General features: G+C 39.0%; 1 protein-coding gene across 23 annotated transcripts in view; it reads left to right on the plus strand.

The window, feature by feature from the left end:
* alpha-Man-Ia (alpha-Mannosidase class I a) overlaps nt 1–13,515 on the plus strand; it is a 564,223-nt gene that overhangs the window by 435,646 nt on the left and 115,062 nt on the right. For 6 of the 23 annotated variants that reach the window (XM_073974269.1, XM_073974276.1, XM_073974272.1 and 3 more), the window contains one exon: nt 7,851–9,092. The exons of 1 other annotated variant lie outside the window; for it this stretch is intronic. In XM_073974269.1, coding sequence (XP_073830370.1) covers nt 8,208–9,092 — 885 coding nt within the window. In that variant the 5' untranslated portion in view covers nt 7,851–8,207. Of the gene's footprint in view, nt 1–7,811; nt 9,093–13,515 lie in introns of all 23 variants that reach the window. 16 more of the 23 variants (XM_073974277.1, XM_073974275.1, XM_073974282.1 and 13 more) reach the window with 5 other exon arrangements.

The raw sequence follows: 13,515 nt of genomic DNA on the forward strand, positions 1-13,515 counted from the left end.
AAACTGTTGAAGGATTAAAAGTTATTTATGGTGTACTTTCTCGCAAACAGCAAAGTTGCATTTTGGCTATAATTTAATTAATGCGCAGTTTCTTTAGTATTAACTTAATTAATGTTCAATCAATCTAGTAATTATATTAGTCAATGTTTAAAATATTGAGACTTTTGCAATCAGATGTTACGGTCATATAAGTTAGTCAATAATCAGGACAATGTTGTTCTTTATAACGACTTCTTCTTTATAACGACTTCAAGTGTGGTTGGCTACAGAGTAGAAAGTTATACACATCCTAAGAATTACCAAGATTTATTCATTCAAGTACCTATGGGAATAAAAAGTTAGGTGTTTTGGGCAGTACTGCAGGATCTTACACATAAGTCACGCAAACTCCTCTCATTTTTTGGTACAAATAATGGAGGTTATTCTGAACGAAAATTCCCCGCGAATTTGTGTTTCCGGCATTTCAATATAAAGGAGAGAGTGAAACTCACAGGGAATTTACGTTCAGAATAACCCCCAATAAAAAACAACCTAAATACGGGAAATGCGAATAACACTTTCAGCAAAATTAACACCACTATAACCACAGCATTTTTTGTTAAAAAATGAAGAATGAGGTGCTAAGTACACATACTTAAAACAAATACTTGTCGTAAAATATAATAGTTAACAGCATTTTAGGAGAGAACACACACAGAAGCCACAGGCAAAAACAGACAAAAAAAATTTCCTTTTCGTAGATTTCAACAACACTGAAAGAAAATATAGAATAGCTATTCAAAGTTAAAATTTATCATAATCAACGTTGATGGTAGTGTTATTTCTATTAGTTTGGAAGCCTTGTTTCCGTTGTAAAATCAACCATCAAATCATTTTCTTTTTCAAAGTGTACAAGTCCTCCTTCAATGTTTAAAAATCACTTTATCAAAAGCATAACAAAACAAACTAAATGCTGTCACAACATACTTATATATTATTACACACACGCACGCACAACAAAAAACAGATTCGAAACAATAAAAAATGCATTAGTATTCTAAGGATTGTTATTTTAATTGTATATTTTTACTACAACTGTGACGTACACATAATGGGACAGACGACTGGGTCACGATGCATTGTGTATTTAGCTTCCTCATACCCTAACTAAGTTTCACAAGCAGTCGCCAACTTAACAAAAAGTAAAGGATGAATTATAAAAAATACGTATGTGTGTATGTATTTATATGTTGAAAGTGTTAACATTGCTGTACTTGACACCGAGTACTTTTGTGACACCTACGACCTCACTCACACATACACACCGTTACAGTTGTACACACGATATATAAGAAAAGCGTAAAATTTCATCTGTAACGTCTACATGACAAGAACATATGTAATGCACAATTGGTTATGTATGTGATAAAAAATTGCATTTTTATTGCATTCAAAAAATTTTATTGCTCTCTAAAGCAACTGGAAAAACTGCAATCCGTTTATTTTTCACTTTTATATGATACAATAGCAGGTTCTGTACAAATGGTAAAGTACATTTCATAAGATATTTTGTCATAGATTTTATTCTACGGGATCAATGGATGTGCTTTGGTTATGATGTGCACCTTGCACATTGAAGGTCGTGAATTCGAAACTCCACCAAGACAAATTTTTCGGCGGGCACAATGGTCCAAATCACTGATACAGCGGGGCAAGAGTCAAAAATCAAATTATAAAATAGCGAAATGTTTTTCATTGCATGGATTATAGAAACTGAGTTGACTTTATTCCATTTTACATAATTGTATCATAAGTTATTTCTATGGAACAATATTAAGGTTAAAATAACAAAAAGTAAAAAAGTATCGGGTGCCACAGTGGTGCAATGGTATGCACGCCCGCCTTGCACGCAGAAGGTCGGGGGTTCGATTTCCCGGCCAAGCAACATCAAACATTTTTCAACGGTGGCAAAATACCCCTCAGTAATGTTGGCGACATTTCCTGAGTATTTCAGCTATGTAAAACTTCTCTACAAGTGGTGTTTTAAGACACGCCGTTCGGACTCGGCGATAAACAGTAGGTCCCATATCATTGAGCTAAATATGAATCGGGGTGCACTCATTGATATGAGAGAAGTCTCCCTTGTCCCGTATGGGATGTTGTGGAACAATGTTTTTTTGTTGTTAAAAAAGTATCAGTCGGCTTTGCCGACAGAGATATACCCTCAGCCTTTTTTTCCAAAAAATGTATGGGAGTATGAACCGACAGAAATATGGATTTGATTAAAGCTCAAAATTTGAGCGGGATATTGATAGATAGGGCTTTTTTTACCATACTAGCCTACAGGATGAATCATACCAAGGAACGGTATTGACCGGCTTTAACATGGCAAAGCCCAGGACTTATCTTGGCCCCTCATTCATCTCAAGTGGACACTGACCTCCCCGTGGTGTCACCTGGGGAGCTGCCTTTAACGCCCGTTAAAGGTAGTGAGCTAACATGTGCCGCGCGTTCACCCATAAGAACGATAAAAACTTGGGTTGGGCGTTGGGCTAGTAACTCACCCCGTCAAAACAGCTTACTATGAAAAAAAACAAAGTAAAAGAAGAAAAACAAACCCCTCTAAAATTGACGACCCCTGCAAACGTATTAAGGACCATGATCTGCGAATCTGCACCTGGAATGTCAGGACTCTTTACAGAGTAGGTGCAGTTTACGCATTGGCGGATGTACTTGACAAGTACAATGCTGATATTATCGCCTTACAGGAAGTGCGATGGAATCGGGCAGACGTAAAGATCACAAACGATTACGCAATGTATTATAGCTGCCATGAAACGAAGCATGAGCTAGGTGTTGGATTTATGGTAAACCGGAGGCTTAAAAATCTTATATAGGAGATTTTAATGCTAAAATTGGAAGGGAAAATATATTCGGTCCCACGGTCGGCAAATTCAGTCTTCATGAGGTAACATCCGACAACGGAATGAGGCTGATTGATTTTGCAGCGGCAAAGAACTTGGTAGTGAGCAGCACCAGATTCCCACACCTCGACATACACAAGGCTACGTGGATATCCCCGGATGGGAAAACAAAAAATCAGATTGATCACCGATCGATTCGAGTTGCGAACATCGGTTCCGTCCATTTCCTTGTAGCAGCCAAGGTACGCACTCGTCTTAATGTTGCGGCAAAAGTGCGATCTAACACAGGACGGAAGCTGGATGTCGAGAAGCTGCAAACACAACAGACAGCACAAGCCTACTCCGCTCAACTGACTCGCATCCTGGAAAACAGCACCCCTTGTCCCGATAATGTAGAAGCACCTTGGCAAAGAATAGCCCACTCCCTTCAGACTGCCGCAAAAACCATACTTGGGTACCAAAAACCTCCACCTAAAAATTTATGGTACGATCAGGAGTGTCGTAAAGCTACAGAAGAAAAGAACGCGGCATATAGAGCAACACTGCATTCAGTAGCAACACGAAGAACGAAAGAAACTTATCGGGAGAAGAGGAGAGAGGGAAAGCGTATTTTCAGGAGAAAAAAGAAGGAGCAAGAAAAACGTGAGTGTGAGAAACTCGAGATGTTCAGGAGTCAGAATGAAGTCCGAAAATTTTACCAGAGTGTAAAACACCAGACTGAAGGATATGGTGCAGGCACATTCTCCTGCAAAGATGACCAAGGGAATCTGGTAACTGATACAGATAGCGTACTGAGGAGCTGGAAGAAGCACTTTATGTAGCTTTTTATATCGAATATGGATGGGGATGAAGATACCCCAGAACCAATCGTAAATGATAATGTTGAATGTCTACCACCTAGCCATTAATCGGCTGAAAAACAATAAGGCAGCAGGAGCTGATGGACTTCCCGCCGAATTGTTCAAGACCGGTGGCGAAATGCTGGTAAGGAGTATGCATCAGCTAATTTGCGAAATTTGGCAGGAAGAAAGCATACCCAACGATTGGAACCTCAGCCTACTGTGTCCCGTACATAAGAAAGGAGACAAAACGGTTTGTGCAAATTACCGAGGTATAAGTCTCCTTCCCATCGCATATAAAGTGTTGTCGAGCATACTGTGTGAACGGTTAAAACCCATGGTCAATGAAATAATCGGGTCATACCAATGCGGTTTTAGACCTGGTAAGTCGACAATTGACCAAATCTTCACACTGCGCCAAATATTGGAGAAGACCCACGAAAGACAGATCGACACATATCACCTATTCGTCGAGTTTGGCATCCCTGCAAAACTAATTCGACTATGCAGGATGACATTGGCTGACACAAGATCAGCGGTTAAAATAGGAATGAACCTCTCCGAGCCTTTCAACACAAAACGAGGTTTCAGACAAGGTGACAGTCTATCGTGTGACCTATTTAATATCCTACTGGAAAAGGTCATACGAGATGCGAATATATATACGACCAGAGACAAAAACAGCACGATATACAATAAAGATGTAATGTTGCTTGCATACGCAGGCCAAAACTCCGATGGAAAGACCAAGTTGAAGAAGATATCACAAAACATGGCGTCCAAAATTGGAGAAGTAAGGCAAAAGATCGCTGCGTTTGGAAATCTATTCTTAGTTCGGCTTATGGAACAAGACGTTCTGTTTAGTAATAAAAGCCATCTAAGTAACTAAGTAAGCCTACGAAAAGCATAATTTCGGGCCACTAGGGAAACCTTCGGTAAAAATGTCCAAAGGATCCTCGAACGGACCCTTAACTACACCAAATATTTCGAGATCGAAAATGTGTACCAAATCGGTTGGTACGTTTGTGAGATATTGCGCTTATCATTTTAGCTAATATTTTCGTACTTTTTTGGGAGAGGTACCGGAAGCAGTGGACCTATAAACACTACATTCGAATTTCATCTAATATTCGAAGAAATATTACGATATCCAAAGTGTGGGCGAACGCAGTATTCGGTTTGATCTCTACAGCCACTACATATAGTTAGTGTTGGGCAATCTCGTTCATTGAGCGGATCGATCTTTTTCATTCCGTTCACCAAAAAGATCCGGGTCGTTTTCTTCGTTCGTTGGATCTTTTTCGTTCAACAATACATTTGACTGTATTATTTTCTTTTGAAGTCGTTCTCTGCTGCATATGACTCCGTCGATCTTTTCACCGAATCGTTCTTTTGAAAATGTTCGTTCACGAATGACACAACTGTTGTGTTACTTGCTTGTTCGTGTGCTAATGGGGGTGGTTTTGTTTCTGAACGTAGTGGTGGTGGTATTGATATGAAAGAACCAGATGAACGAATGATGCAAAAGAAAGATATGACCGAGATGTGCTACTGAATGAGGTGAGTTACTGAGCGAGAGTAGCTCTCTGAATCATTGTTTGTTTTGTGTGGAAGGAAATGTGTGCTGCTTGCGCTAAAGCAGCGTTTGTTTAGAGTTTGACTGCAAAACCAATGCTGCTAATTTTGTAAGCAGCAATGACTCGTCCATCGGGGATCTAACTGAACGATATAAAAGAATGAGCTGGATACGGATCCGTTCGTTCTTTTCACGGAATCGTTCCTTTGAGCCGGTTCGTTCATGAACGACGCAACTCTACATATAGTGCCATAAGGGTTTTTTTACTCCTTTCGGGCTGTTTTCTCAAGAAGTATGGACTTGCCCCTGAAAAAACTTTTACTGTCGTAATTGAGTCAGAGAATGCAAGACGCTTCAACAAAAATCAAAATAATTCGAGATCAGGTCTTAAAGTGAATTTATCCAAAATTTTGTGTGGGAGGTACTTGAAGGAGTGAACAAAACAAATATAGTCCATATTAGAACCTGATCTATATCTGGTAAATATATTAGGATTTGTAAAGTATGGACCAAATCGGTCACTCCCATCCAGAGTTATCGTGCGAACAATTTTTCCGAACGTTTTTGAACTTTTTTGGGGGAGATACCTGAAGGAGTGGACCGATATGGCTTATCTTCGAACATAAACTAAGTTTGCACAATATATTACTAAGGCCACATTTTGGACCGAGTCGGTAGATCCGTTCGAGAGTTATCTTGCGCTCCAACCACTACACACGGTATCATAGGGTGTTTTTGCAACTTTAAGGCTATTTACCCAGGAAGTATGGACTTGCCCCTGATGAAACTTGTAACGTCGTATGGGGGGCAGTGAATACAAGTGGCTACAACAAGAATCAAAGCGATTCGATAGCAGGTCCAAAACAGAACTTTTCCGAAATTTGGTGTGGGAGGTACCCGAAGGAGTGGACCGATTGAGTCCATATTGGAACCTCATCTAAGTCAGGTAGGAATTTCACGATATGCAAAGTATGGACCAAATCCGTTACTCCCTTCAAGAGTTATCGCGCCCACAAAATTTCCGAACATTTTCGAACTTTTGTGTGGGAGGTACCGGAAGGAGTGGACCGATATAACCCATCTTTGAACTTAAACTTAGTTTGGACAAAATATTATGAAAGCCAAATTTTGGGCCGAATCGGTTGATCCGTTCGAGAGTTATCGTGCGCTCCAGCCAGACAGACGGACGGACATGGCTAAATCAATCACTGTAAACTACAAAATTACGACCAATTTGAATTAAAAAATGTATTCGAGTAATAGCACACTTCCAAAAATCCTCAGGATTTATTTCAAGCATATTCCATACATAAGAGATAAACGCGTTCGTATATGAATTTTAAATCTTTTAAAATGGGTGTTGACCGTGGTGCAATGGTATGCACACCGCCTCGTGTGTTCGATTCCCAGGCCAGTCAACATAAAAATTTTCAACGGTGGCAAAATACCCTCAGTAATTTTGGCGACATTTCCTGAGTATTTCAGCCATGTAAAACTTCTCTACAAAGTGGTGTAGAGTAGGTTCCATATCATTGAGCTAATATGAATCGGGGTGCACTCATTGATACAAGAGAAGTCTTCTTTGTCCCGAATGGAATGTTTGTGGAACAATTAAACAACTTAATTAAACACTTCTAGCATGGATTTTTTGAAAGTACATGTTTAGACTACAAAAACCCTAGTTGGGTTTTGTTCTGTCAGATCCAGTTCGGATTTTATGGCCTCATCTAAACCGGGTTAAATCTTCACTTTTTTGCATTTATCAGGCCTTTATCTCAGAAACGAATAGGAATTTGGCCTTGCTGTCTTTAGCAATATTGTAGCCCTAAACTAGTAGAACTTATCTCTTGAAGAAACCACATAAGAAAAACTCCATCTAGGGCATCAAAATCTATAAAATATAGACAATTTTACATAATTGCTGAAATTCTGGTCAGTATCGGCTAAACTATTGGGAGTTGAACCAAGTAACCTTTTGCAAAAACCTTCCAATAAAGTTCTCAACAATTCTTTAGAACATTCTGAATCTCTAAATTGCTTACTTCATGTTGTTTCAGCGGTATTTTGCATCATATCTTTTACAACACGTATTTCAAACACAGTTCACACCAACAGTTTATTCTCGCATTTCGGATTTCACTACATTATTGACATTTTTATTAAATCGTCGTTGAAAAATGTACTGAAAACAACGGCGTAGAGGCATTTTACAACAATGACATGTTCTGAAGATTTTATCCAAAGAAAATATTCAGAAAAAATTAACGGTTTTGGAGATACGGTGCGAAATGTATAAAAATTGTGGAATTTTTGCATATATTTTGAAATTTGAGGCAATAAATGTAGTTTTTCGAGTTCACTATTTCTCCAAATATTTTATTCTTGTCCTTATCTACAAATAAAAAATCGAGATACAAATTTGACAAATATTTTCATCAATCATTCATATTTGCATTTAAATTATTTTCACTCTATTATTTTCATTGTCATCAGTGATGTAAAGTATTATCCTTTCTACCCACTACACCACAGTACCCCAAAGAAAACTGAAATTAAATAAAATCCAAAAAAATTGAATATCTCAAAGATTCAAAAAGTGCACGAGCCCTTTAAAATGAAATTATTGAATAGTTCCATTTCAATGAATTGGAAAAACCTTCAAAGTCATATAAATTATATGAAAAACAAACAAGAAATTGAAACACGCAATTCGAACGAAAAGCAACAATACCCATGTATACCGATGATGGTGGCGGCGTTTAATAAAAATCGGAAACCAACAGAAAACGGCTACAACAACAACAACGAAAACAAATTTTAAACAATAGCATACCTCGACTTAATTGAAACGCCCTGAACAAAGCACTCTGACGAACGAACTTATTCAACATGTGTCCGAAAACTCCTAAAACGCCCATTTTTTTAATTGGCGGCATTTGTTTCGTTATCATTCTGGTTGCGATATGCGGTGTTACGCTCATCAATAATATCAATTTATCAAATATTATTCGCTTAAATGAAAAAGTTGCCAGCGATAGTATGGCCACCAGTAATCAACAACATCCACAATACGATGACGATGATGATGACGACGACAATGGTGGTCGTGGTGGCTACAGTAGTGTTGAAACGGTGGGTGATATTGACCAGGAACCAGCTGCTGATGAACGTTTATCGAAATACTCACAAAATCATCCGAAAAATATCTATCGTTTTGACAAAGATACCGGTATGATGACCGAACATAATGTCTCCTCTTTTAGGGCTGGAGTGAATGAGCAAAGTAAACACCACCAGCAGCAGCAACAGCAACAAATCCACAATAATCAGCAGCAACCAGCCAGTCTATGGCCCACTGCCAGAATTGTGGACAACGATCGAAATATTGACACATTGCAAATACAAGAAATCAATGCCATTTCGAGTGATGATGCCGCCAACAAGAAGTTAAAACACGAGTCAGCCATTTTACAGAATCCAAATGTAGCTGCATCCACGGCGACATCACAAATGCCAGTTTCCGTTACCACTTCCGTTGACGGTTCCGGTTCGTTGATGGATAATTCGAATGTTCGTGATGATGATGATTTGTTAAATGGCAATGTGGGGATTTCGCCAACGACATCAACATCCACAGCAACATCTGTTACATCAGAGCTATCAAGCAGCACTGCTGCTACCACGACAACGACCACAGTGGCGCCACCATTCTTGGTGATAAGTGACAAAAATGCCTCAATGATTGATTACCCAAAGCGTTCTCATGTCGTAAAGGTGAGTAGCTGTTTGTACTTATTCTCTACTTTGACTGTTAAGCGAATCTGTCTCAGGTAATATTAATGATTTTTTTGTCTCTTGTGTGTGGTATTCTCAGAGCAGTTTGAAAGTAAACGTTTTTGAATTCCATCTTACATTTTAAACAAGACAGTTTTATGCTTGGATTTGCACTTGGATAAGTGCAAAGTTCAGACAACTAATATTTGGCAATTCTACTTTTACTTTTAATGTCGTTATGGCCGTCTGGTTGATTGACAGATAAAATATTATCTAAAGGTAAGGTTAGATTAGGCAAATATTTGCTCCAGCGACCGGCGGCAGTGTGTGCTTACTGAGAGCAAGTGAGCATAAATGTAATGCATTATTTACGCTCACTTGCACTCATTAAGCGCACACTAACGGTAGCTGGAACAAATATTTGCCTTATGTGACATTACCTTTAGTCCATTTCTGGTCGCCTTTAATAACAGAAAAGGGACAACAACAGAAAAGTTTTGAAATGGAAACATTTTTAAATGTATTGTTACGGAATTAGGATTGGAAGTTGTTTTATTCCCCGATACGATTTGTACTAAATAACAAGTAAGAACTGCGTTAAGTTTGGCCCGGCCCAACTTGTTATACCCTCCACCACGTGTTGTATTGAAGTAAAATGGAACAATTAGTTTCCTTTCGTTTATGAAGAAGAGTAAATACCAAATTCCATCCATTTCTGTAAAACAATGTGGTTAACTTTCAAAATTCGCTTTGTGGGCGCTACATAAAAGCGCGGAACTGTACAGACAAATTTCGGGGAAAGTTTTATACGACCAACGAAGACTAGATACCAAATTTCAGCCACTTCGGTCCACTATTGAAGCCACAACCTTCAAAATACCGAAAATCGGGAGGTACACTTCTGTTGGGGGCAATATGAAGTCGTGGACCTATACCTACAAATTTCAGGTGGAAAGTTTTGCTGCCCCAACGAAGACTAAATTCCAAATTTCAGCTATTTCGGTGGAATATTGAGGTCACAAACTTCAACATACCGAAAACTGGGATGTGCTGTTCTATGGGGGCTATATAAAGGCGTTGACCTATACCGGCATATTTAGAGGCGAAAGTTGAATACCCCCAACGAAGACTAAATACCAACTTGCAGCCATTTCGATGGATTATTGTGGCCATAACCTTGAAAATACCGAAAATCGGAGGTATCGTTAAATTGGGACTCTATTAAGGCGTGGACCTGTACCGACACATTTCTGGGGGAAAGTTTTATACCACCAACGAGGACGTAAGTACCAAATTTCAGTCATTTCTGCGGAATATAGAAGCCACAACCTTTAAAACACCGAAAATCGGGTGCTACGTTCTACCGATAAATTTCATAAGAAACGTTCAATACCCTAATAGAAGACCAAATACCAAATTTCAGCCATTTCGGTGGAATATTGAGGTCACAACCTTCAAAATACCGAAAATCTGAAGGTACCATTCTAAGGTGGCTATATGAAGGCGTGGACCTATACCGACAAATTTCATATGGAAAGTGTTATACCCCAAATGAAGAATACTTACCACATGTCAGCCATTTCGGTGGATTATTGTGGCCACAACCTTCACAATACCGAAAATAGGGAAGTACCGTTTTATTGGGGCAATATGAAGGCGTGGACGTATACCGACAAATTTCATATTGAAGGTTTTATACCCCCAACGAAGATTAAGTACAAATTTCAGCCATTTCGGCGTGATAAATGAGGCTTAAACCTTCAAAATACCGAAAATCCGATGGTACCTTTGCAATATCATTTGCAATATCAAACATCCTAGGAGTAATAGAAACTTCTGTACCAAATTACAAAGCTCTATCTTAAAAATTGCGAGCTGTATCTTGATTTCAACAGACGGACGGACATGGTTATATCGACTTAGAATTTTACCCTGATCAAGAATATATGATACACTTCTAATGTATCACTTTTCAAAATTTCCACTGCATCTAACCTTTTATGGATGCTGACATTTTGAAGCCAGATTTTAGGTGTTTTTTCTATTTTTTATTTAACAGGGACGCGCATTCGGATTTTTCTTTGAACCATTAATAGGATTAAAGTACTCTTGATTACGCATAATTTGATATGTATATTGACTATGTAGCCCCGCAGCATCGCAGTAATCCACTGTCAAAAGCCAAAATTTAGTGCGATATTTTTTCGAAAACCCCTGTTTTTTGGGTACAGTATTTACAATATCCTTTTGATTGTGCTGGGACCCCAAGATATTTTAGTTTTTTGACGGTCCGGATCATATAAATCATAGATCGTGAAAATACATCCACTAGAACGGCGAAAACAACAACTGCAAAAACCGAAAAATGTGCGAAAAATGTTTTTGAAAATATCGGGGATTTAATCGCGTTTTTTGTGGATCGTACAATACAATTCTTTTTCTTATTTAACAACTGATGTTGTTTGTTGTATTTATGGAGGTGCCGAGGTAGACAAATCATTTACTACCTCAAAATTATGGGAACCAGCTTTTACCATTGGTCCAAGCTCTATGGACGCATTGCGCGTCACACCATTAACTTGGTCTTCTCGCCGTTTACCGCCAGACCCACTTTCGCAGATTCTGCTTCGACCTTCCTAAAGGTATCAGTTACTTCCTTTACTGATCATCCCATGTCTATGTCATCAACATAAGCAAGTAACATGTGGCTATTGGTGTAAATTGTGCCATTTCTTTTAACATCTGCATCTTGTATAACCTTCTCCAGTAGAATGTTGAATAAGTCACACGAAAGGCTGTCTCCTTGTCTGAAACCTTGGTACTAAACTCTTCGGAGAGTTTCTTTCCTATTTTAACTCAGGACCGAGTATCAGTTAATTTCATTTTACAAAGCCGAATGAACTTTGCGGGGATACCAAATTCAGACATGGCTTGGAATACCTTTGAACGTAGGGGGCTGTCGAAGGCTGTTTTATAATCAAAAAAAAAAAAAAAAAAGTGGTAGGCGTCGATCTGCATCTCTTCAGATCTCCAGGATTTGCCGCACGGTAAATATTTGGTCAATGGTGGATTTACAGGTCTAAAGCCGCATTGGTATGGCCCAATTATTTCGTTGACAATAGACTTTAGTCGTTCACACAATATCCCTGACACTATCTTGTAGGCGATAGGGAGAAGTCTTATGCCCCTATAATTAGAGCATACAGTCTTATATCCTTTCTTGTGGACAGGGCACAGCATGTGCAGGTTCCAATCGTCGGGTACTCATTCTTCTTGCTAGATGTGCCTCCCATTTTAAACAGCTCGGCTGGTAAGCCATCGGCTCCTGCTGTCTAATTCTTCAGCTGGTTTATTGCTGTCTTAACCTCAACTTTGTTGTTGGCAGTATACATACAATATCATCTTCTTGGATGTGATCTGCATAGCCTGTTTTAGAATCCTCCGTCTAGGACATTAATAATTGTTCCACAAACATCCCAGATGGGACAAGGGAGACTTCTCTCATATCAATGAGTGCACGCCGATTCATATTGGCTCAATGATATGGGACCTACTTTTTATTGCCGAGTCCGAACGGCGTGTCTTACGACACCACTTGTAGAGAAGTTTTTTTATGGCTTAAGTACTCAGGAAATGTCGCCAGCATTACTGAGGGGGAATTTTTGCCACCGTTGAAAATTTGATGTTGCTTGGCCTGGGATTCGAACCGCAGACCTTCTGAGTGCAAGGCGGACGTGCTAACCATTGCACCACGGTGGCCCCCGACATTGGTGCTCAAATATTTTGTGTCTTTGCCTCTCATGAGTCTCTTTCCTTTGCTAAACAACGGTAGATGAGAATGAAGAGAGAATATGTTGTTGTAGGCCCGTCATTTATATGGGCGAGGATAACTATTCTAAGATGTTTGACAATGGTCAAGTGAAATATCAACCCAGCAAACCAAAATCGGATGAAACGTCCGAGTTCGGATCCGAACTCTGACCGAAAGTCATATGGCGTGGTTGACGTATTGTCTGACCGAAATTCGGATGAAAATCGGATGTTTTAGCCGACTTTCGGTCCGAACTCTGATGAACTATCGTATGAATTTCTGATTTACTTACCGACTATCGGAGAGATATCGGCCCGAATTCGGAAGTATAATCTTATGAAGTTCGAAAGTGTTTGCCGACTTTCGGACCGAATTTGGTCCCAAGTCAGATTAACTATCGTATGAACTTCTGATTTATTTACCAGTATTCGACCAGAATTAGTTTTTATTATTAAAAGATGTTTAAAGTACACAGTTCATGAAATATCCAAATCCTATAAATGTTTATCTACTATAAACATATTAAAGGTTTTAATATCATCTTATGCTGTGTTAAATGTGCTACTTGGTGGAAAAGCAAACTGTGGAGAACACCAAATTTGTCAACACGAT

Source organism: Musca autumnalis, unplaced genomic scaffold, assembly GCF_047663935.1.
Source record: "Musca autumnalis isolate F117 unplaced genomic scaffold, ASM4766393v1 scaffold_3, whole genome shotgun sequence".
NCBI lineage: Eukaryota > Metazoa > Arthropoda > Insecta > Diptera > Muscidae > Musca > Musca autumnalis.